We start from the raw sequence: 25603 nt of genomic DNA, 5'->3' as shown, positions 1-25603 counted from the left end.
ATCTTTAGCTTTAAGTGTCCTGCAGCATAATAAACGTGTGAAAAGATTTTTAGTCTGAACTGTTCTCTGAGGCTAAATGGCAGTAGCACACACACATTTGAAATGTACATTACTAAGGGTTAGGATTTTACATTCATCAAATTATACCTACTGCGTTAGTTTTATTCTTGATTGTTATTATTCACTAGCTGGGCCCACGTCCTCATTTTAGGTTTGACAGCGTTTTAGTAGGTAAAAGTGAATGCTTTGACATGAATTGAGCTGCGGTTTGGGGAGGACTTGAAGGGGACTGGCGATGGCTCCCGGGCTGGGCAAATCCCCATGTACTAAATAGAAGTGAAGAAGTTAAAGAATGGAGAACAAGGGATCAGCTTGCAGTACTGGGGGGTACCTATATAGATGACAGCCGGAAGGAGCGTGTTTGGAGGCGTGGTCCTGCTCCTGAAATTCCGATACATAATCTCCAATTACTGGTTTTAACCCTTTAAACGCTGACCTAATTTAGCCTTTAAACCAGGGGTAGGCAACTCCAGGCCTCAAGGGCCGGTGTCCTGCAGGTTCTAGATGTGTCCTTGATATAACACAGCTGTCTTGAAGTTCCTCAACATGTCTTGAAGTTCTCCAGAGGCCTGGTAATGAACTAATCATGTGATTCAGGTGTGTTGACTCAGGGTGAGATCTAAAACCTGGAGGGACACCGGCCCTCGTGGACTCGGATTGGGGACCCCTGCTTTAAACCCTAACCCATCACCAGTGACGGTTAGCATTTTTAGCAAGGGTAGGAAACTCCAGGCCTCGAGGGCCGGTGTCCCTGCAGGTTTTAGATCTCACCCTGAGTCAACACACCTGAATCACATGATTAGTTCATTACCAGGCGTCTGGAGAACTTCAAGACATGTTGAGGAGGTCATTAAGCCATTTAAATCAGCTGTGTTATATCAAGGACACATCTAAAACCTGCAGGGACACCGGCCCTCATGGACTGGGATTGGGGACCCCTGGTTTAAAGGGTTAATTAAAATTTGGCATGTAGTAAGTGTTTTAGAAAATAAAGCAGACTTGGAGATAAGTACTTCTACATCAAACTTGTAATTCTGACCCCTAAAGTTATCTTCATCCACTAAATATATTTTATGTATTGTACTTTTACAAGCCCTTGGAATCTTCTAAAACCTGGAATCATTATGTCCAAGCAGTTTTTCCCAGGTCTAACCACAGATTGACTGTAGGGTCATTCCATCTCATATCATCAAATCTTTACAAAAAAATCTGCTCAAGCATCTTCAACTTTTTTAAACATGTATATAATGATTGGTGTGAAATTTTACATTCATACATAAAATACTTTTCAATATATATTTTTCTGAGAAAAACAAATCTGATCAATTTTCATACCAAACTCTGAGACTGTTGAGCAGAAAGTCTGTGTTGATTTAAGATGTAATCACTGCTGTTGTATATGTAGCACTTTTTGTGTCTGGACAGAGATTTACAAGTGTAACTTCTCAAAAACTCCATAAAGATTTCTCTTACCTTGTGTTCTACTTGATGCAAATGTGTTTGATGTCCTCTCATATCTTACATGTATTAGTGACTAGTGACTTTTGTGCTGGAGTTATATATAGTATACAGCCACTTGTCACACCCAGGTAGGTGTGGGAGTAGATACTCAGCACACACTGACCAGGTGAGGTAGTAGTAAGATATGTTCAAACTGTTTGAAGGAATCATTAGGACTTTATATTTACTTGTTTCTGAGAAATAGGCAGATTGGAATGAAGCCTATTAAAGATATTCAGATGGAAAATCTAGAAGAAGCTATCAATGAAAGATCAGGGAAAATGTAAAAAAAATGTCTTCAATGTTTGAGGTTATTGTTTTCTTACTTTGACGCAGCAGTATTATTGTGCGACAAAGATTGAACATTTCCAGGAAAAGCGTGGGGGTGAGATCAACAGATATGTTACTGACAAGAGGCCATGCAACTGTAAACTTTGTAACACTGTCAACAGTTTCTTTCATATTCTAACATGCTTTGTTTCCTTCATTTCTTTCTTCTTTCATTTCATTTCTTTCAAAGGCATTTTAAGTTTCCTTTTTCTGATAATGAAACGTACCACTGCAATGTTTTCTGTTCTTACTATCTGACTGTCAAATGTTACCAGTGTTTTTTTAGGTTATGACATAGTCATGCTGACATTGGAGTGTGGTGTAATGCACTTTTAAGGTTGCTATATAGGTCTTAGTTTGCAGATGTGCATATAATGCTTAATAAGGACATTTTTAGGATCTTTTGGTTATTACAACTAAATGACAGGGCTCCACGAAATGTAACCTTGATCACAATTTTGGCTTCCCACGATTAAATTAACACAATCTTGAAAATGATCTGTTATTTAAAAAACAAAGCAAAAGCAGATTAAGTACTCCCTAAACGATGCCTGATCACAAGCTTTCATGTACCACACACGCACAGCTGTTCATTGCATCACACAGCTTGAAGTTTCCTGGACTTGTCAGAACAACAAAAAACAAAATGTCTGGCACAACGTGTGGAAATGCTTGATTTTTAAATAATGGGTGTCTGTGCCAGAGAACTAAACTGACAATTTTTTCAACCAGCTGAAAAGGGGAAATGTAGAAGGATCCCGCAGCTGTTGAGTACTTTTCTACGAGTTTAGTCCCATCTGTCATGTAGATGAATGGAGTGAAAGAGTTTAAATTTTATTTCTATTAAATGCACTCTTGTCCAGCTAAATATGGATCTCATAGATCTGCAGAGGTTAATTAGCAGTAATATAGAAAATGTGAAACAAGCCCTGTTGATATAGGTTTTGGTGCATTTTTTAAATTTTATATTTTTCTTCTAAGTGAGGAATAAGCAGGAGCAGTTTTACTTTTGCCACTGAAAGAATAAAGTTATATATGAAGAAAACAAAGGAAATGTTTTATTTATGTTCTAGTCCTGCCATGTTGCAAGAGAGCCTGCTTATGCAGTTCAACAGACCGACCACGTTCACAACGTGAACCACGTTTTAGTTTGCCTTTGCCATCAGAACGTCATTACAATCTGGCTACCTGACAGAAAATGACAATGAATCCACATTTTTGCACAGATTTGACCTTTTAAAGGTCCTAAACTTTTGATCAGCTGTAAAACAGCCTGTTTCAGTTTAAGTGTTGTTTTTAATAAATTGCATGCTCAAGACAATTTTTCAAGTGGTCTTCAACTTTTGAGCCGGACTGTGTTTTGATGTGTAATTTTAGTACAGTGAAAAAGTGACACAATTTTAGTTCAGTCTCATTTAAATTGTGACAAAACGCCAAATCCTTATATTTGTCTAAATATCCATGATATTTTGCTGGAGTCAGTCCAAAATAAATCATGAATCCAGAAATACTTCTTGCCTAAATTAACAATGCATGAGTTCTACATCCAGGCTGACTCAACATGTTGTGTAAGTGTGCTAAAACATGTTGTTAATGTTGCAACTAAAATGGTTAATTCCTCAGGGCAAGTGCGCTCAATCTCTTCACTTCAGGCTCAAACTAAATTTAACCATGTGCACAATAACAGGCGTAACTCGTAATCTGATCTATTTAAGAGCAACAATTCTTGACAAACATAACGAGGTGGATCAACTATGAAACAACCACACCTGCCACATTATTTAAGAACTGTGTGCTTTACAAAAATAAGAGGCCATATGAATATTAGACAAAACATCCCACTGACTGACTCAAAAGACAGTAACACACAGTTACTGAACAGAATAAGATTTTTTTTCAAGTGCTGGAAACAAGTAAAACACTTGTCTACTGTGCATATTCTTTCATGCTAACTCTATTTAGAATGCTTTCATATGTATTATTATCATTATAATAATACATATTATCATTATGAAAGCAAAATCAAAGCCATAGGACGCCATTCTTATGGCGCCATAGCTGCCACACGCTAAGACTGATAACATTAATATTAAAAATGTTTCAAAGATGCCTCTATTGCCTGCTACAGCAAAACATACATGCCTAGAAATGAACTTTGATCATTTCAAACATCACCAGAAATTCCTTATCGTCAAACACGTCATGACACATGGGTCCTCCACACCAGCAGTTTGTAACGAAATCTAATTGGGACTTTTTGTGTGCATGGGAATATTGGTCTCAATGAAAAGTACTTTTGTATTTTATATTTTTGCTGTGCACCTCTAGAAAAATGCAATCACATGAAGTACAGAAGCAAAACACAACATTGAAGAAAGTCCAATTTCATTCAACTCAGCCTCCCTTTGACAGTTCAAAGACACAAAACAAACAACATTGCTGCACGTCATCTCATCTCACATTCAGCATTCCTACATTTGCAACATTCTCGTTGTCGTCACCGGCATCTCAACATAGCATTCTTCTGCAAGACCTGCCACATTCATCTGTTGTAACTCATTTCATGGCCCTGTATCACTCCACAAAGCATCTAATAACAATTAATCTTAACCTTAGACACTTAAATTATATCTAAGGTATTACGTTTGTATATTAACACATAGAAAGCAAATGAAACAGCAGAGCCTCATGTGCACATTACTAGATATAAAAACATTCTGAAGATATGAATGTAGCACAAATCATCTAACTCATTATGAGATCATTTAATTGATAACTTTTTAGATTTCTTCTAGAAATGTTTATTAATTCTTAAATTAAAACAACACAGGAGGAATGACTGCAGCAGTTGGAAATAACCAGCACAGCACAGAGGTACTGGAGTTACATTCATATTTTATTTAGGATTGACCGATATTTCCACTACATAATTAAACTAATGAAGAAGTTAATGTCATAAAAATGTATTTATTTAGTTTCTCACATTTGGGGCTTACAATACAGTATTGATCACATTTGTGTGGTGACGTTACAGTCACTTAAAGCCTGTTTATTCTGCTTTCATTGGTTTGTGTTTGCACAATGGGTCCAGACTGTCTGTAATATAAAAGACTTTTTTTTGCACTTTGTGAATATAGTGCCTCATAAGGAGCATGCAACCCAATGTCACTGCAAAGTGTGTAATAGGCCAGCTGGACTATTGTGTGGATGTCATGCTTTGCCTCGCCTATGCATGCTTAAGCTACAGTACTTTGCAGAACCAGCAGAGGTTAAAAATGTATTTAAAGCATCACGAAAACAGTCAGGGGAAACTTAAAACTTAAAGAAACATTACGAACACATTTACACGTAAATACATATCAGCCATTTAGCTTAATCATAATGTGACATAGAAGGAGCCTGGAGTGTACTTCATAACATCCTTTCTCAGAAGTGTCTTGTTAGCTTTAAATAAATTACAGACCTCTGCTGGTACACGTGTCAATTTCACGCCTGGGAGAGGCAAAGCGTGACATCCACTGAATGGACCAGCGGCTCTGTCGGGTTAGAGAATGTTTCATATATGATATTAATGTAGTGTTTTTTGATGTAGGCTCTAGAGGGCAGGATGTGACCACATTTACAGTGAACCAATAACAGCACCTTCTTTAAGGCTGTTTATTTCTTCTTTTGAAAACAACAGGTTTATTTTGTTATTTTTATTTTGATCGGTGCAACTGATGCAGGTGTAATGTTCACAGCTGTGAGCGCAGTGGCAAAACTGTCTTTTTTCACACAGTCCTCTGGGAGTTGAGCTCCACATATTTCTGGTCTTCAGTAATAATGAAGCTCAAGTGTAACTTGAGTAAGGAACATCTGTAATCACTCATCGGCCTGCAAACTCAGTGCTGACATCATTACTCTGGTCCAATCATTTTCCTGCCTGTCTTCTGTTCTCTGTGTTTGAAATCTTAGTGCTTTTCCATTATTCTGTCTTTCAGACTTCCATTGATGCCTCCCACCTCCTCCTCATCTTCATCTTCACTACCACCAGCATCTAGACTCCAGGGGGTAATCCTCACTCCTCCCACTGCTGGGATCTCATTCTGCTATGATGGGTCACGGATGTCTAATTGCCAAATAGCCTAAATGAATTCTATAGCTCGATGAATCACGCTCACTTCTTCTGCATGAACTGTCCATGACCACCAAAAGTGGAAATTACTAATGTGGCATTTGTCTCCTTATAGACACCAAATTTCTATTCAGACACATCCCTGCAAGCGTTACGGTAAGTGTCGACAGCAGATGGGCACTAAAAAAATAATTCAGGCCAAGAGTTTGATTCCTATTTAGTCTGCTCTGTTTATACAAATCATCAGGCTAAGTAGGCAAATTCCAGTTGCTTGTTATGCTGTCATATATCACATTTTCACTTAAGTATCACTATGGACAAAAATATTTATGAAATTATGTTGGTCTGATATTTACTTCAGAAGGGTTTCTCTTTCATTTTTAGACAAATTAATTAAGAGCAGTGGCAGCTGGGTGGGTGGCCTAACAAAAGAATTATGAAGTTCACACTACTAGCAGCAGCATCATATCCTCGATACCACATTACAACCAAAAGACCTTATCGTAGCAATACCAACAAAACTACATAAGGGAATACCCAGAATACCAGTCACACACACTCTCACACAGATTTTGACTAGTTGTTGCTGAACACATTAGCCTTTTTTGATTGGTTGTTGTTGTTGTTTTTACAGAGACAAAATATGCAAGAATGATAGCTGATGATCAGAATGGGGCAGGTTCTGTGTGTTTATAGCAGATAGAAACATTTAGCCAGGATGAACTGCAGGTTTGTAAAAGTTGTTTTTCTCCCTCTAAAGGGAGGAATAAAAATTAATTTAGATGTGTTTTACATGAAGGCGCTGACGTAGTTATCAAAAACGTTAAACTGTCAAAGCCACAGTAATGATGGTAGGCGATCAAGTTTTAAACCTTGATATATTTCAGACATTGGTCACTAGGTGGCAGCAGAGTTCCTCTGCATTGCCTCAGTGTGTAAGATGAAAACTTAAAAAAAATCCCACTCTTGTTCTCTTGAATGAGCTTTTTTTATGATATTTCACTCCTCAGAAATTCATCATCATAAGTTAAGAGAACAAACAGCCCTGGTATTTTTCTGTTTACAAATAGAGATGAAGAAGAAAGCGCTCTGAAAATGTAAGTGCTTCTAAACAAATGTGAAAAGATTCATGGATACAGATAACCTGCCCAATTCTCATCTGACCAATATATTACAGCAAGTTTGTTGTTTTTTGGTTTTTTTTTCCTTTGTAGTAGACTGAAAATTTAGCTTTAATACTCTTTAATGCTTCCCACGTACAGCTATGCTTTACCAAGAAAGAGCACAGAGGTCATGCTGATGCAGGAGCAAGGCACCAAGACGTACGTCGATGCTGTCCTCAAGACTCACCACCGAGTCGTTCAGGTAAGACCTGGCTTGTTGTGTTTTTTGGGGTTTTGTTTGTGCTTTCAGCTCAAACTGCAGGTGTACTGAGAGGTTTTAAAGACCTAACTGTTAACAGTGTCCAGCTGAGCACTCTGAACGCCGCGCTGTGTCCCGTGTGAGTAAGCTGTTGCATCTTCATCTTTTAGTCCATAACTGTTGGAGAACATTAGAAGTGCTCACTATAACAAACCAAACTCCATCTTACTCTTAAAAGCAATGTGCATGTGTAGTTTTTAGTCATATCATAATTTTTAAAACTAATCCACTTCTCTCCCTCTGTACCTCTCAGCACACCGAAGCTGATTTCCAAGCACGGTTCAAGGCGCATCCAGAGTTGGAGGGGCTCATCGCTCAGATGAACCAATAACCTTCACAGAGTATCAACACTACAGTACTTGTACGACAACTAATTTATAGCGCATTGCTCATTCCTCAATAACATCCCGTAAAAACTGATTTTCTGCTTTAAGAAAAACAAACGTGTGCACATTTCTATTTGTCTTATTGGGGGAAATAAAACCATACTCACTTTTTTTCCAGCTCAAAACTTTTTTTTATTATTTAATCTACAAATTATTCTGCTTCATTGAAAAGTTTGAACACCAAACGTAGGCACGATATCATTTTTCACTTTTAATTAAAACAAAGTAGTTATAATAAAATGTGAGTTATTATAATTAAGTGTGTTTATTTAAATATTTTCTCATCTTCTGAATAAAGATTAACTTCCATTTCCCATGTTGTAGAAAACATAAAACACATAAAATTACAAAGACAAAAAAAGGTAAAATATTATTTAAAAAAGGCATTTTTTAAATTTTTGAAAAAAGAAAAAAACAATTATTTGGTTGCGAAAACAAGATTCTGCAATGTTCATAGGTTTATATACCTTAAACAATAGATTTAACCCTTAATTTTTATGCCACTAACTAGATAAAATTAGGTTTAATCATTCTTTCACATCATATTCTTGCACAGGAGGTACGGAAAGGCCGCATGTTAATCAAATGTACAGATCGGCTCCATTTTCTAAGCAGTCATTACAGTCATGTTCTTTCACTGAGATCCTTCAAGCTCATACATGAGAAACCTCAGACTTCATCCCTCTCAGGATTTTATAGACATCTCTGCTCTGTTGTGTCAGCGTCACAGACTAAACAATCTCTCTCATTTGGTCTCATGTTGCATTTGAACTTCTCTCATCACCATGTTTGTCCTCAGAGATCACATCCTTTTCCTGAAGCTCGTCTACAACAGCTGCTGCCTCACTCGCTCTGCCAATCAGAGCTGTCCAATGGCAAACCACGAAATCCTGAGCAGAGGAAGTTGGTGAAAATTTAAAAAAAGAAAAAAAAGTCTAGTGTTCAGATCATCACTGTTGAATACTAGACAGTGATGATCTATATTAGGATTATAGTTGTGAGAAAAGAAGTAAATCCTTTTTTCAGTTCTAAGGTTTTACGATAATAAATATCGCTTTGTCCTTATCAGGTTGTAAAAGATCAACTCACTCATTTTTTAATGAAAATTATGGCAAAACGCTGAAAAACTAAATAGACTTTAATGCTTCCATTAATAGAGAAGGTAAATGGCAGCCTGGTGCTGCAAACTAAACAAAGCTACGAAGCTGCTCTCTTTTCTTTTACAAGAAATCACCACAGCTGACAGATTTCCAGGGAAGAAAGTAGTAATAATTTTAAAGAAACAAGTGTTGATGCCCAACAGTCTGGTGAGAATTATTATTCACAAAAAGAAAACATTCAAGGACGGCTTCCAGTGTTCACACGAGTCACCAACCCAGTAAATGTCAGACCGTGCAATGCTCAGGGAAGCTACAAAAACCCCAAAAGACCCTAAAGGCCTCAATTAGCATGTTATATGTTGAAGAAAGTCTCTTCACATGTTCTCTTCTCGTTTTGCAGCCACAGGAACTAAACACTCCGCAGTCATTGAGTTGAACTTCTCGGTATACCAAAGTTTTCAAGAGAAAAATGCAAGGGCATCTGCTGACAGATAAAGCTTGGCTGAAATTAAATCATGCAGCAGGACAATGATCCCAAGCACAGGAGAATGGAGCAGTCAAAGTACAGACCTCAACCGGACTGAAATGCTTTTTCAGACAGCTGTGTGTAAATGAATGACAGCAAAGTTCAATGAACTGAAGCGGTGCTGTAAAGAAGTGTGAACCAAAATACCTCCACAATGATGTGAGAGACTGATAAAGTAACACTGATTGCTTCTTATTGTTGCTAAATGTGGTTTTACAAGCCACTAAATCTTGTGTTGTGCTTAGTTTTTCACACACTACTTCTGCACTTTGGCCTAGTTTTGTTAAATGAATAAATATAAACACATTCCTCATCTCAGGTTTGTATTTAGATTCTTTCAGAATCCGATTGGAACCAGATGTTTTTTTTCCCTTCAAATTATAGCTGGATAAGTAAAACCTTAGAATAAAAAAGTGGTGTACCTTCTTTTTCATGACTATTTTTTTAAAGGGATCTACTTTGATAACAATAATAATCTAATAATTATGGATTAAAACGAACCTCTTACCCTGTTCTTGGTGAATGCTTGAGTTTAATAGTCATCTGGAATAAAAGGGTTCAAGCTGGTCAGATGGTGGCTGTTTATAGTTTAGATGAGCTGCGTTAGGGTAACAACATATAAAACACTAACCTGTTCCGATAGTGCACGTCCACACGGTGTCCTTTTCCTTTCCTCCCCTGCGCTCAACTTCAAGTTTCAGTTTCAAGTTTCCGAAGTCGCTTTTTTCATTTCCAATGACCACCTCAAAGAAATTAGTGTCGCTCCACTCCAACATGAACTGCTGTTTCTGCAGAGAAAACGTTTTATGGAAACTTGAGGATTTTTGCTGTTTCTATGTTATGGTGCAATGAACAGAAGTACAGCTTAGTCCAAACCTCAGGGCAGATTTGTGCTGTGTCCCAGTCTGTTGAGAGGTAGAAATAACTCTCCGGCTGTACAGGGTCAACAGGACTTGTCTTTCGGATTTTTCTGAATCCGTCAGATTTCTCCTTCTTCTCCACTTCCTGAAACATGGAAAAATGGACCATTCTTCACATACAAGTAATGGTTGGAAATCTTTGGGAATCGTGTTCACATCTATTCATGTCTTTAATGAACATATGTGTTTGTGTTTATATCAAGATGAGAACATTGATTTGCACTACTGCAATCCATGTAACTGAAAAGGGAAAATGCTAAGCAAACACAAGTAACAACTACAAAGTTAAAAAAAGCTCAAAGCTGTTCAAAAAACAGCTTTTGAAAGAATGATTAAATTACATTAGCATAAAGATGGCTGTAAGTTCTTAACTTTTAATGCAGTTTTCTCTGCCTGAAAGTCAGTAATGTTGTCAGTTGGGTTGTCAAAACATTTAGAGACCAAACTCTATTAATTTGCTGCCTTGTAGTGTCACTGTGTTTTTGTATTTATCAATGAGAGCATTTTATTTCTCTGTGTTATTATATATCACCTTGATGATATTTTTCCTCACTTCTACTTCATATTGTTGCTCCAGTACGTGGCATTGTATTACCTGTTGTATTAGAGGATCATGTGGGACCAGGTAAACGTGCAGAGTGAGGCCAGATGTGATTTGCATGTATATCAAGACATCAGCAAAAACTTTTAGATATAGGCCCAGTTTCTTTAGGATCATGGCTCCTCTTAGAAAGAACTCCGGCTTGTTTAACTTCACATGGGATGATGTCATTTCAGACACTTGCTCCAAATAACCTCCACTGCTGTCCACATGCAGAACTCGAAATATGTCTGACATCGCTGCATTTTCACCTGCAAAGCACAAACAGTCGTGTGCATAAATATCTTTATTACTGTAATAAAACAATCATATGTGTTTTACGACTGCTCACCTGTACAGATCCAGTGCGGCAGACGGACTTCCTCTAGCTTCCCATCTGTGACTTTGATGTCCATTAGGGGTCCTGCTGGTATGTAGTCCATGCATACAGGTTTCCTCATGAATCGCTCCCATGAGCTAAACTGGTATCTGAAGCTGACGGTTTCCTTACAAACCCACCGCAAGGCAGACTCGCTGCATTCATATTTGCCACTTTCAGACTGCAGGCTGAATTTGAATAGACAAGACAAAATGCTCTGTTATGCTCTGTTCACATGCACGAACAGAAACAGCAAAACTGCAAAGCAAATAATATAAAAAGGCACTTGTAATGAATTACTTTATGTTCTGTCTTATAGTTATCGATAACCTTTACCTGTAAGTATGAACCTCCTCCATTATCTCAACTTCAGGTTTCAGCTTCGTCCACTGACTGGAGTCCTGTTGTACAAGATATTTTTTTCATTATATTTTTACAATATAATTATACATTTACATTATGACTTTAGAATTTTTATGTGACATACAATATATGAGAAACAAACAAAATCCCAGAGAAGTAGAAACTTACTGTTTCATTGTCAAAAGTCTTCAGAAGTCTCTCTGATGGTTCTTGTAAAGCAAAGTTAAATTTTAAAGAGCTGGCCAACAACATATCATTCAGACACATTGGTTTTTTCCCCTTTACCACAAGTTCTATCATGTGTGAGATTTCTACATAACAAAATTACATTAAGTACATATAAGATATCTATTTTCTATTGTTAGAATCTTTAAGTGTAACAATAAAACCAGTTTAGTACAGGAAAACTTTGTACGCAGCACTAACTCACTTTGATAATGACAGTACAAAATGTGTATTATTAAAACATATGACATTTGTAAAGATGAGGACTTTAGTAACTTAATTCTCTTACCCTCAGCTCTGTGAACGTTGTAAGCAACAGGACCTCCGATTGTAAATCCAAGATAAAAGAACACATGGCCTTTTTTCCAGAGGCTGTCTTTTCGGTTGGCATCTAACTCGATCTCTGTGTCACCAAATGTTGCATACAGCCTGTAATCTTGCACTATACCTTCAATTCTGAGGAGTTTGCCTTGGACTGTCGGATCAGTGAAAATATCGTCATTCCTCCAGTTTGTTTTTGGGTCTTCCAGTGCATCTTGGGTCCACAAGATTTCAAGGTTGCGTCTGTGAACAAATCTGTTCAGACCCTGACCCGGTCCAAGAAAAAATATGGGTCGAAGGTACCTTGACCGAAAGAGTGACTTATATTCTTGTTCATAGGATTGCAGAATATTTTGGATTAAATGAGGGAGGTCAGAGGCCAATTCGTGTTCACCATCTGTAGGCCAACACAACAGCAGAGCTAACATGTGAAACTCGGGTTGCATCTCAGGAGCCAATGGCATTTTCTCTCTAAAGCTGCTTTGGTAGTCGGAGCTGGACGGAGGTTCTTTCAGATTTATCAGCATGATATTGGCCAGAACGTAGTTGAGTAAGGCATGTGTAGCAGAATGTTTGTGTTGGCAGATTTCTCTCCACCATACAGCAATGTCCTTGGTGTCTGATCTAGTGCATCTTTCAAGACATGAAAGTACTCCCGGAGAAGTGACAGCCAGTTTTTGTTTAAGTTTGTGGAAGGCTGTCTGGAGTTGATCATTTGGTTCTGCGACTCCAACATACTTTTTGTAGCATTCTATTGTCTTTCTGGACATGTAGGATGAATCGTCTCTTTTAACAACAGAATATGAATAAGTTAAAAACGTGTCAAAAAATTCAAATCTTTTCTCAACCAAATCTCTGAGGCTGTTTATTAGCTCCTTAAACCTGACAATGTTCCTATCTCCGGTGGATTTCAGGACAGAGTCCAGTGACATGGTTCTTGTGAGAACTTGCTTCCAAAGTTCATCATGTCTGATAAGATGGTCATACAACAGGCTGCAAACTTCCAGATAACCAAACAGCCCTCTGGTGTTTAAAGCACGCAAGACTTTTACATTCCCATCTCCTTGTTTACCCTTTGCATGTTCATTTTTAGCAAGTTTTTCTTCATCTTCAAAAGCTTCAATGGCTTTTTGGGCCAGTTGCAAAATTTCGCTTGGTCTGGTATAAACGAGCATCTTCTTTAGGTGGCTCTTATGGACTTGGCCTAGTGTATCTGCAACAAATGAACTCCAAGGAGCCCTCCGCTTTGCTTCTTTTGCCCAAATTTCTGCATTGTAGTAGTCTTCTAGTTGAATATAATAAAAACGAGCAAGAGTCTGTGGAAAAAGTGAAACTTCATAAAACTTATTTGAGGCCATGATCAAAACTGACAGACTGTTGCCCTCATCTTCTCTCTTTGTAATATCTTGAATCAGTCTGGAAAACTTTTCTTTCCATTCTTTAATGCCATGAGTTGGGTCCTCTATTACCGTAATTTCTCTTTTATTTAGCATGTCTTTGATAAACCGAAGTAAATATGGAGGAACATAACTTCTGCAAAAACTGTTCAAGAAGTGTCTTGTTGTGTCACTTCTGGTCACACCCGCATTAGCCAACAGTTCAGTACAACACTGAGCTATCATATTGTGAGCCATGCAAACCTTTTTTTCAGATCTTTCACCTTGTTGGAAGGTGACGATCAGATGACTGAAAGGCTGCATTTGATCCTCCAGTGAAAGGTGACCAAACTTGTCTCTTCTGAGGAAGTCCAGGCACTGAGACTCCAGGAGATATGAACCTGGTACGTAGGCGTTCAGCAGACACAGGAAGGCAGCAAGCTGCATCTTCAGTGGCTTATTTGTTCTTTTGATATGTTCTAATGTAGCACATGCGTTCCTGATGTAGGCTTGAGAGAAATTAGACTGCAGAATGTTAAAACCATGAAACTGCTTGCACCGATCACCAAATCTTCTGCCAAGCTCTTCTTTTTTCATATCAAAGTCTGCTTGCTCTCTGTCTGAGAGAGATTTTTTGAGAATAATAGATTTTCTCATTTTCCTCTTGAACTTTTGTTTCAGTTCATAAGAACGCGCCTTTTGGTGGATAATCCCGTCACTGCTTCTCACACAGTTCAGTAAAATTACCACAGGCAAATCAATTTCTATATCCTGTTCAGCAATCTCTTCCATAATCCTGTCCTGGAGGATGTCCAATATGAACTCATCATTTAGTAACAACAGTACCGTTTTCTGGTGGCCATGGCTACCTGCTGTAAAAAGGCTGACCACATCTTGCGCAACTTTTGTGATATCTAATGTTGAGCCTGTCAAAACAGCACATCTGAAGGTTTTCCTCAAGTCCCACAGCACCTGCATAGCCAGTGTGGTTCCCCCACATCCTTGTTGATGAAACAGTTTAATTGTTGATGTCCCAGGGCCTTTTCTTCTCAGGTGAATTTGTTCTTTAAGGGTTTCATATCCATCTCGTTTGATAAAAGGAGTTGCATTGCCATCTGACACTGCTTGTTCACTGATATAGAAGTTTAACCAGTTCGGTGGGGCCCCTCTGTAAAAGTTTTCCTCCACTTGCTCAGCGTGTTGAGGTTCAACAAACTCTCCTTCAAACTGTCTGGTGTAGAGGACATCCAAAAATGAGAAGGAATCACTGATTTTACTCATTACATGTATTTGTCCACCTTCAGCAGTGGGCAGGGCTGGTCTGTTTGCCATCTTCACACTTTCACTTTGCTTCACCCTAATGAATGTTAAACAAAACAAACATGAGTCCGTCTTATGTCTTAGCTTAAACTATTTGTAATTTAGGTCCTACATTCACTTTATGGAATGTGATACATTTAAATAGCCATTTCATTGCTGGTCAATCACATAAAATAAATATAGCCTTCTCCATGTAAAGAACCAGACACTAACTTCAATTAAAACTTCCATTTGTCATTTGCAGATCTTAAGAGATTTTTCTTACCTTCTCCCAAATTACACGGACAGCTCTAAAGACCTGCTATTATGTGTGTGTTCAAGCACTGGGACCGTGAATGTGTCATGTAACCCGGAAGGTAGTCGTCACACCCAAAGCAGGTTGGGATAATCAGGTACAGACATGTACACCTCTACAGTTTGAATGTTAGAGCAGTTCCAGTTTCAGAGTAGTTTAAAAAAAGGAATGAGTCAATTTAACAACACATTTTCTTCCTGGTTTTTAAAAAAAGCAGAGGCTACGCTTGACGTGTTCAGTCAATAAACACGTCAAGCTGGCATAAAATATTGCACAATCAGACGCTAAAGATTGGAAATTTGCAAATTTGGCCAACAAAATAATAAAATATGTGATATATGTTAATATTGTCCTATTTTGAAACATTACCTACATTTGTTTAAAGGGCAGGGTGACTTCATTTGATTAGGAAATGCTTGTCACAACAGGAAATACTAAGGCTTTACTATGAACGGTTTAATGATGAAAGATAACAATTCTTTCTGTCTCTATTTCACTCATGTGGCTGCTGTTCAGGTCTCAGTTTGCAATTAAACAGTGCTTGAGTATTTGGAAACATTTAAACAAATAAAAGGAGGGCATTAAAATAGGTTAGGATGTAAGCAAATGTAAATAATCAATGAAGAGTGTTTGGAAGCGCATCAAAAAAGAATATTTATGTGGCTTGATCACAGACAGTTCTCTATTATCCAAAATGTTTTTCACTCTCTTTTTCTGTCACATTCACTCTCTTTCACACACACACACACACACACACACACACACACACACACACACTTTATCTTTAATGAATGCTGACCTATGTTTTATAAAATCATGTGTACATAACCTGGTTCTGGTCTTAAAAAGGGTAAAAGGACATGACAGACTTATATAGAGGTCACTCTATAAAAAAAAACTCCTCTCACCCCTACTGGTGGTCTATGGCCACCACCACTATATCCGGTTGGTTAGCCACCTCCATCCGGAAGTCCCACAGGATCTTAGCTCAGTCATTCTCCACCACCCTAGAGGATGTCTCCCATTTTGACCTCTGGACTTCCAGGCCATATTTGGCACAGATGTTTCTGTACACTATGCCGGCCACTTGGTTATGGCGTTCCATGTATGCCCTGCCTGCTAGCATCTTGCACCCTGCTGTTATGTGTTGCCATCTTCCTGATGTATTTGTGGATGTTCGTTGTCTCATCCTGGACCGTGGTACTGACACTCACCAGTCCCCGTCCTCCTCCTTTCCGCTTAGCATACAGGTATCATTCTTAGTGCTGCAATCACATCATCTAGTAGATCTTCTGAGGGTACTTCACCTAGTCTTGGTAACTGGCTACGGGGGATCCAGGTTTCCCCACTTCTCATCAGGGTGCCCTGGTACCTAGACACCTGTCTCGGACTTTGTTGATTAGGGTGACGTCCGAGATGGCATGACTTTATATTTCTCTCTCTCGTTCATGTCGAGAATGAGGGGGGGGGGGGGGGGGGGGGTCTAGCCTAGGACTCTTACTGGATACAGATGGTAGATGGCCTGCATTTGTATAGCGTTTTTCTAATCCCTAAGGACCCCAAAGTGCTTCACACTACATTCAGTCATTCACACACACATTCACACACTGGTGATGGCAAGCTACATTGTAGCCACAGCTGCCCTGGGGTGCACTGACAGAGGCGAGGCTGCCGGACACTGGCGCCACCGGGCCCTCTGACCACCACCAGTAGGCAAACATGGGGTTAGTATCTTGCCCAAGGATATTTGGTATGCAGCCAGGAGGCAGCCTGGGATCGAACCACCGACCTTCTGATTAGTGGCTGACCTGCTCTGCCATCTGAGCTACAGCCACCCGATGCCCCAGGTGCCCCAGGTGGGAATCAGGTGCCCCAGGTGGGAATCAAACTTATGACTCCTGCTCCAGAGATGTACATATATATGCAAAAGTATTCCCTTGTCTGCCTTCACATACATATGTTCACTGTTTTCTTTATGTTGTTGTTGTGATTTGGTGCTATATATAAAATAATCGGCTTGCCTTAAGTGAGATCCTATTTTTAATCCATAGAGCTTAATATGCAGCTATATCCAGAGGTGGGAAGCAATGAAGTACAAACACTTTGTTACTGTACTTTACATGAGTATTTTTTTCCTGGTATCCAAGAGGCTTCTTCAATTCTTAAACCAAAAGGTGGAAAGTCCCAGGCATTTAAAGTGGGGATTGTCAGTGATTTATTATTAATTAATGTTAATATTATTTCACTACTAATCATGTCTCAAAATAAATTAAAAGCATGTTTAACAATTTATGGTATTATGTGTGTTATTAAATGATGCCAATATTTCACTTTGAAATAATTTTATAAGACGTGGCACTTCACAAAACTAAAGGCCAGACGTGCAAAACTGTTAGGCTGGGCTTTAAACAACTAACTGTTTCAGATGTACTAAATAATCTGCAAACAAACTTTAAATTAATAGTAAATATAATTTACTAATTAGGGTGGCTGGCCTCTTCCTTAGAGATAGGGTGAGAAGTTCGGCCATCCGGGAGGGGCTCAGAGTAGAGCAGCTGCTGCTCCACATTGAAAGGAGCCAGCTGAGGTGGTTCAGGCATCTGACAAGGATGCCTCCTGGGCGCCTCCTGGCTGAGGTGTTCCGAGCATGTCCCACTGGGAGGAGGCCCCGGGGCAGACCCAGGACACGCTGGAGAGATTATATCTCTCAGCTGGCCTGGGAACGCCTTGGTGTTCCCCCGGATGAGCTAGAGGAGGTGGCGAGGTCTGGGCTTCTCTGCTTAGGCTGCTGCCCCCGCGACCCGGCCCCGGATAAAGCGGAAGAAGATGGATGAAATATAATTTTTCAAATATGTCTATGAAATCAGTACCAAATGTGTGTAAATGTGCAATTAAATACTTTATTGAGTAAACTCGGATAATAAAACAAACAGCCCCCCAAAACTAGACAAGAACAATAAGTAAAACGAAATCAAACACTGGTTAGACAGGGGTACAAACAAACAAACAAACAAACAAACAAACAAACAAACAAACAAACAAAAAGCTGAATATAAATCTTTTTCACATTTAAACTTAGATAAATCCATAACATTATCGAACCTTTATTTAACAGCATGTACATCCTCTTTTATACTTTAGAATCTAACACATAAAACAAACACAAAAAGGCAACCTTTAATTGAGAAGACCCAAATGCAGATGCCTGTATACGGGACTTAACAAAAGCAAGCCATTTATAGAGGTTGCACAAAATACAAAACAAAAGGCAAACGTAGACTAAGACTTTGCCTGCAGGAAACATAACCTGGAAAGTACTAGCATGGAGAAAGAACCTACGTTCCAGCACCAGACAAGGGCAGATTTGGCCAGTATATACACAGCGAGGGTGATCAGGGAGGTGAAGACAGCTGGGAATACAGGAAGGAAAAAAAACAGGAGTAACAAGACAGGAAGCAAAACAACAATTTAAAACGATACTTTGAGGAGACATTTTTCTTCAGATGTTGATTAGCAAAGTCTTTAGAAATGTATAAACAAAATATTAAATAGACACTATGCAAAGAAGCCAAATTTTAGGAAGTAAATCATCTCTAAGAATCAGAAAGTCTGAAAGTCTGTTGTTTAGGTGTTAGCATAGACAATACATACATGACTAAAAGTGCTGGATCACATGCATCACATCAACGCTACAGCACAATTTTCTCCTTTTAGTTTTTGCCCCTACATATAAAAAGACATAAATACTATAAAGGAAGCTTCAGAATCACTTTCCTATTGGGGGGGATGTTGACCAGGATTCACAAACTTGGATGTCCCCCATTATCTTGTATGATGTTTAAAGCTTAAGGGGCAGCTTTGGTCTCTTTCACACTGTTGGTCAGAGTTTTCCCATTCTGATCTGCAATAACTGATGTAATCAGCAAACAAAAAATAAAGTAAAACAACAGAAAAATGGATAATACAGGTTAAAAAACACAATACAATATTATGCTATGGTGTAAATCTAAAAAGTCCAATAAGTAACTATTACTGTAATGTAGCCAAATAAATTCTCATTTGCACTGTTTAATTTTGTAATATTGCATTTATGTGTATGTACTTTATGTTATTATTGCACCGTGAATCATGTCAAAACTTGTAATAGACCTGCCGGTGCACCGTGTCCATTTCACGCTTTCCCTTTCCAAACCATGAAAAAGACACACATGCAGAAGTTGCAGTAGGTTGCACGCTGTAGTAACTGCAGAATGAGATATTTTATTTCAAGCTAACATGACAATAATCAAGTGAAAGTGTTCAAATGGACATTATTAACACCTAGCTGAAATGTACTCTGTTTTTTTGTTCAATCCTGACTTCTTGGCTTAATATGTTATCTCGCCCTGCTGGTAATGCAACTTCTACATGTGTGTACATTTCACATTTTGGAGAGGCAAAGCATGAAACAACTACTAACTAGTAGTGAATGTTTGCAGAGCATTTTACTTCATTGCAATGTTACTGTTATGTTATCTTACCTGTGTCTGCAGTTTTATTCTGAATGCCAAAGGCCACAGGACCTCTGATAGTAAATCCAAGGTAGAAGGTAACTTGACGTTTTTTCCAAAGGCTGTTTTGCAGATTGGCATTGATCTTAGTCTCTTTACCACCAACTCCTGTATATACTCTGTAGTCTCTTACTACTCCATCAAGTCTAAGAAGGAGCTCTTGGACATCAGGACTTCTGAAGATTTCTTCTTTCTTCCAGTTATCGCTCCAATCTGGTTTTGCTTTCAGATGATTTTCAATAATTGTTCTGTGAACAATTCTTTTCACACCTTCACCTTTTCCAATGAAAAACACAGGAAGAAGATACCTGGCACGAAAGTACTTCTTATATGCATTTTCGTAAGTGTTCTGCATTTGCTGAATTATTTGACTGATGCCATAAACACACTGGCCTTCATTTTCAGGCCAGTACAAGAGAAGGGTGAACATGTGCAGCTCAGGTGGGTCTGTGTCACTTGGGGGCATTTTCCGTCTAAATAGTGTGAGGATGTTGTTGACAAGAGACGTTTCTGAATCTGCACTTGGATGCATTTCTCTACACTTTGTAGATATGTATTCGAGCTCTGATTGAGTGTATTGTTTGATAAGAAATGACAGCACTTCCACAGACTGGTCATCTAGGTTTCCCTCCTGAAACATCTGGATGAGTTGTTTTGCAGTTGTGTCTCCAACATACTTCTGGTAGCACTCTGAGGTGTCTTCAGATATATATTCAGGATCATCTTTCTCTGTGTTAGGCTTTGAGTAAGTCAGATATTGTTCCAAAAAAATGCATTTTCTTTCAACTTTATCTCGGAGGCTTTCTAGTAGTTCAATGAATCCGAGGAGTTTGTAGCCTCTAAGTGATTTCAGGAAAGAGGTCGCCGATACTTTTTTTGTGAGAACCTTTTCCCAGGTTTCATTTTGACTAACAAGTTTGTCATATAGAGTATTGCAGACCTGCAGGTAACCAAAAAGCCCTCTTGAATTAAAAAGTCTTGAAACATTCCTCTTGCCATGTTCTTTCATGTCTGGTCCATCTTCATCCTCAGCTAATCTTTCTTCATCTTCAAAAGCTTTAATCGCTTTTTGAGCCATTTGCAAAATTTCTCTTGTTTTGGCAGAAACATTTTGCTTCATTAGGTGGTTTTTATGGACTTGGCCAAGTGTGTCAGCAACAAATGAATTTTGAGGATCTCTTTTTAGTGCTTCGACTGCCCACATTTCTGCCCGATTGTAGTCTTTTAGTTCTATATAATAAAAACGAGCAAGAGCTTGTGGAAAAAATGGATTTTGAAAGATTTTACATGAGGCCTTCTCTAAAACTGTTGCACACTGACATTTCCCCTCCATCGTTTGGATGTCTAGAATTAGTCTAGAAAACTTTTCCTGTTTCATTTCTGTGCTGTTGACTTGGTCCACTTCTTTTTTCATTTCTCTTTTGGTTAGCATGTCTTTGACAAAACCAAGCAACCACAGAGGAATCTCATATCTGCAAAAACTGTTCAAGAAGTTTCTTGTTGTGTCACTTCTGGTCACACCTGTCTTTGCCAACAGTTTAGTACAACATTCTGCTATCATAGTGTGAGCCATGCGGACTTTTTTCTCACAACTTTCATTTTGTTGGAAGGTAATAATGAGATGATTTAAAGGCTGCATTTGATCCTCCAGTGAAAGGTCATCATACTTGTCTTGTCTGAGGAAGTCCAGGCACTGAGACTCCAGGAGATATGACCCTGGTACGTAGGCGTTCAGCAGACACAGGAAGGCAGCAAGCTTCAGTGACTGATTTGTTTTTTTCCTTTTTTCTAATGCAGCACATGCCTCCCTGACGTAGTCCTGAGAGAAATTACTTTGCATTATGTTAAAGCCATGAAACTGTTCACATTTATCTTTGTACCTCTTTTTAAGCTCTTCCTTCTTCTTATCAAAATTTTTCTTCTCATTGTCTGAGAGTGTGTTCTTTAGGACAACGTGGTCACTCTGTTGAGGTGCATTGTTTCTCACACAGCTGAGGAAAATGACCAAAGGCATATGAGTAACTATCTTCTGCTCAGCAACTATCCTCATAATGCTGACTTCGAGATCTTCCAGAATCGACTCATTGTTCAGCAACAACAACACAGTTCCCTGGTGGTTTTGACTGCCTGCTGTGAAAAGTTGGACAACCTCCATTGCAACTTTTGTAATATCTGAGGTGGAGCCAGTTAAAACAGCACACCTGAAGGTTTTTCTCAAGTCCCACAACACCTGCATGGCCATTGTAGTTCCCCCACATCCTGGTTGGTGTGTCAGTTTTACAGTTGATATCCCTGGAAATTTTCTATTTTTCTTAATTTGTTCCCTGAGTTCTTCGTATCCATCTCTTTTGATAAAAGTAGTTCCAGTCTTTAGGGACTCTGCCTGTTCACTGATGTAGAAATTTAACCACTCAGGTGGGGCCCCTCTGTAAAAGTTTTCCTCAGCCTTTTTTGTGCATTCCAGGAGATCTTCATCTGAATATTTTCCTTCAAACTGATCTGCATGGAGAATATCCAACAATGGGAGGCTTCCCATATGCAATTCCCCTTCCTTAGTGGACCATGCTGGTCCATTTGCCATCTTTAGCTTTAAGTGTCCTGCAGCATAATAAACGTGTGAAAAGATTTTTAGTCTGAACTGTTCTCTGAGGCTAAATGGCAGTAGCACACACACATTTGAAATGTACATTACTAAGGATTAGGATTTTACATTCATCAAATTATACCTACTGCGTTAGTTTTATTCTTGATTGTTATTATTCACTAGCTGGGCCCACGTCCTCATTTTAGGTTTGACAGCGTTTTAGTAGGTAAAAGTGAATGCTTTGACATGAATTGAGCTGCGGTTTGGGGGAGGACTTGAAGGGGACTGGCGATGGCTCCCGGGCTGGGCAAATCCCCATGTACTAAATAGAAGTGAAGAAGTTAAAGAATGGAGAACAAGGGATCAGCTTGCAGTACTGGGGGGTACCTATATAGATGACAGCCGGAAGGAGCGTGTTTGGAGGTGTGGTCCTGCTCCTGAAATTCCGATACATAATCTCCAATTACTGGTTTTAACCCTTTAAACGCTGACCTAATTTAGCCTTTAAACCAGGGGTAGGCAACTCCAGGCCTCAAGGGCCGGTGTCCTGCAGGTTTTAGATGTGTCCTTGATATAACACAGCTGTCTTGAAGTTCCTCAACATGTCTTGAAGTTCTCCAGAGGCCTGGTAATGAACTAATCATGTGATTCAGGTGTGTTGACTCAGGGTGAGATCTAAAACCTGCAGGGACACTGGCCCTCGTGAACTCGGATTGGGGACCCCTGCTTTAAACCCTAACCCATCACCAGTGACGGTTAGCATTTTTAGCAAGGGTAGGAAACTCCAGGCCTCGAGGGCCGGTGTCCCTGCAGGTTTTAGATCTCACCCTGAGTCAACACACCTGAATCACATGATTAGTTTATTACCAGGCGTCTGGAGAACTTCAAGACATGTTGAGGAGGTCATTAAGCCATTTAAATCAGCTGTGTTATATCAAGGACACATCTAAATCCTGCAGGGACACCGGCCCTCATGGACTGGGATTGGGGACCCTTGGTTTAAAGGGTTAATTAAAATTTGGCATGTAGTAGTGTTTTAGAAAATAAAGCAGACTTGGAGATAAGTACTTCTACATCAAACTTGTAATTCTGACCCCTAAAGTTATCTTCATCCACTAAATATATTTTATGTATTGTACTTTTACAAGCCCTTGGAATCTTCTAAAACCTGGAATCATTATGTCCAAGCAGTTTTTCCCAGGTCTAACCACAGATTGACTGTAGGGTCATTCCATCTCATATCATCAAATCTTTACAAAAAAATCTGCTCAAGCATCTTCAACTTTTTTAAACATGTATATAATGATTGGTGTGAAATTTTACATTCATACATAAAATACTTTTCAATATATATTTTTCTGAGAAAAACAAATCTGATCAATTTTCATACCAAACTCTGAGACTGTTGAACAGAAAGTCTGTGTTGATTTAAGATGTAATCACTGCTGTTGTATATGTAGCACTTTTTGTGTCTGGACAGAGATTTACAAGTGTAACTTCTCAAAAACTCCATAAAGATTTCTCTTACCTTGTGTTCTACTTGATGCAAATGTGTTTGATGTCCTCTCATATCTTACATGTATTAGTGACTAGTGACTTTTGTGCTGGAGTTATATATAGTATACAGCCACTTGTCACACCCAGGTAGGTGTGGGAGTAGATACTCAGCACACACTGACCAGGTGAGGTAGTAGTAAGATATGTTCAAACTGTTTGAAGGAATCATTAGGACTTTATATTTACTTGTTTCTGAGAAATAGGCAGATTGGAATGAAGCCTATTAAAGATATTCAGATGGAAAATCTAGAAGAAGCTATCAATGAAAGATCAGGGAAAATGTAAAAAAAATGTCTTCAATGTTTGAGGTTATTGTTTTCTTACTTTGACGCAGCAGTATTATTGTGCGACAAAGATTGAACATTTCCAGGAAAAGCGTGGGGGTGAGATCAACAGAAATGTTACTGACAAGAGGCCATGCAACTGTAAACTTTGTAACACTGTCAACAGTTTCTTTCATATTCTAACATGCTTTGTTTCCTTCATTTCTTTCTTCTTTCATTTCATTTCTTTCAAAGGCATTTTAAGTTTCCTTTTTCTGATAATGAAACGTACCACTGCAATGTTTTCTGTTCTTACTATCTGACTGTCAAATGTTACCAGTGTTTTTTTAGGTTATGACATAGTCATGCTGACATTGGAGTGTGGTGTAATGCACTTTTAAGGTTGCTATATAGGTCTTAGTTTGCAGATGTGCATATAATGCTTAATAAGGACATTTTTAGGATCTTTTGGTTATTACAACTAAATGACAGGGCTCCACGAAATGTAACCTTGATCACAATTTTGGCTTCCCACGATTAAATTAACACAATCTTGAAAATGATCTGTTATTTAAAAAACAAAGCAAAAGCAGATTAAGTACTCCCTAAACGATGCCTGATCACAAGCTTTCATGTACCACACACGCACAGCTGTTCATTGCATCACACAGCTTGAAGTTTCCTGGACTTGTCAGAACAACAAAAAACAAAATGTCTGGCACAACGTGTGGAAATGCTTGATTTTTAAATAATGGGTGTCTGTGCCAGAGAACTAAACTGACAATTTTTTCAACCAGCTGAAAAGGGGAAATGTAGAAGGATCCCGCAGCTGTTGAGTACTTTTCTACGAGTTTAGTCCCATCTGTCATGTAGATGAATGGAGTGAAAGAGTTTAAATTTTATTTCTATTAAATGCACTCTTGTCCAGCTAAATATGGATCTCATAGATCTGCAGAGGTTAATTAGCAGTAATATAGAAAAATGTGAAACAAGCCCTGTTGATATAGGTTTTGGTGCATTTTTTAAATTTTATATTTTTCTTCTAAGTGAGGAATAAGCAGGAGCAGTTTTACTTTTGCCACTGAAAGAATAAAGTTATATATGAAGAAAACAAAGGAAATGTTTTATTTATGTTCTAGTCCTGCCATGTTGCAAGAGAGCCTGCTTATGCAGTTCAACAGACCGACCACGTTCACAACGTGAACCACGTTTTATTTTGCCTTTGCCATCAGAACGTCATTACAATCTGGCTACCTGACAGAAAATGACAATGAATCCACATTTTTGCACAGATTTGACCTTTTAAAGGTCCTAAACTTTTGATCAGCTGTAAAACAGCCTGTTTCAGTTTAAGTGTTGTTTTTAATAAATTGCATGCTCAAGACAATTTTTCAAGTGGTCTTCAACTTTTGAGCCGGACTGTGTTTTGATG

The 25603-nt window shown here is 38.7% G+C and overlaps 3 protein-coding genes across 5 annotated transcripts; 1 reads left to right on the top strand and 2 right to left on the bottom strand.

The window, feature by feature from the left end:
* Nucleotides 1–7201: 7201 nt before the first annotated feature.
* On the top strand, nt 7202–7757 carry LOC308408224 (large ribosomal subunit protein mL48-like; the record flags this gene model as incomplete). Its single annotated transcript, XM_080900395.1, has 3 exons — nt 7202–7369; nt 7474–7503; nt 7680–7757. The coding sequence occupies exons 1-3, from the start codon at nt 7250–7252 to the stop codon at nt 7755–7757; spliced, it is 228 nt and encodes a 75-aa protein (XP_080756521.1). The 5' UTR covers nt 7202–7249.
* Nucleotides 7758–7934: 177 nt separating this feature from the next.
* Nucleotides 7935–15385, bottom strand: LOC308404941 (sterile alpha motif domain-containing protein 9-like). Of its 3 annotated transcripts, none has more exons than XM_080895258.1 (9): nt 12195–15384; nt 11849–11889; nt 11654–11718; nt 11291–11505; nt 10954–11210; nt 10315–10443; nt 10070–10226; nt 9940–9981; nt 7935–8702 (listed from the first exon to the last, which is right to left on the bottom strand). In XM_080895258.1, exons 1-8 carry the CDS (start codon nt 14932–14934, stop codon nt 9971–9973), a joined length of 3615 nt encoding a protein of 1204 aa, XP_080751384.1. In that variant the 5' UTR covers nt 14935–15384; the 3' UTR covers nt 7935–8702; nt 9940–9970. The 3 variants fall into 3 exon arrangements, with proteins under 3 accessions (XP_080751384.1, XP_080751383.1, XP_080751385.1); XM_080895257.1 differs by having other exon boundaries at nt 7936–8702; nt 9947–9981; nt 12195–15382; XM_080895259.1 differs by lacking the exon at nt 9940–9981 and having other exon boundaries at nt 7936–8702; nt 12195–15385.
* A 2760-nt stretch (nt 15386–18145) lies between these two features.
* On the bottom strand, nt 18146–22002 carry LOC308404519 (sterile alpha motif domain-containing protein 9-like). Its single transcript, XM_080894596.1, has 2 exons — nt 19738–22002; nt 18146–19127 (listed from the first exon to the last, which is right to left on the bottom strand). The coding sequence occupies exons 1-2, from the start codon at nt 21920–21922 to the stop codon at nt 19063–19065; spliced, it is 2250 nt and encodes a 749-aa protein (XP_080750722.1). The 5' UTR covers nt 21923–22002; the 3' UTR covers nt 18146–19062.
* Between the last annotated feature and the right edge of the window lie 3601 nt (nt 22003–25603).

The sequence above is a fragment of the Rhamphochromis sp. 'chilingali' genome (genome assembly GCF_963969265.1).
Source record: "Rhamphochromis sp. 'chilingali' genome assembly, chromosome: 1".
Lineage (NCBI taxonomy): Eukaryota > Metazoa > Chordata > Actinopteri > Cichliformes > Cichlidae > Rhamphochromis > Rhamphochromis sp. 'chilingali'.
Note: the sequence above shows the minus strand (reverse complement) of the source record. Positions and strands in the feature narration are given on the sequence as shown.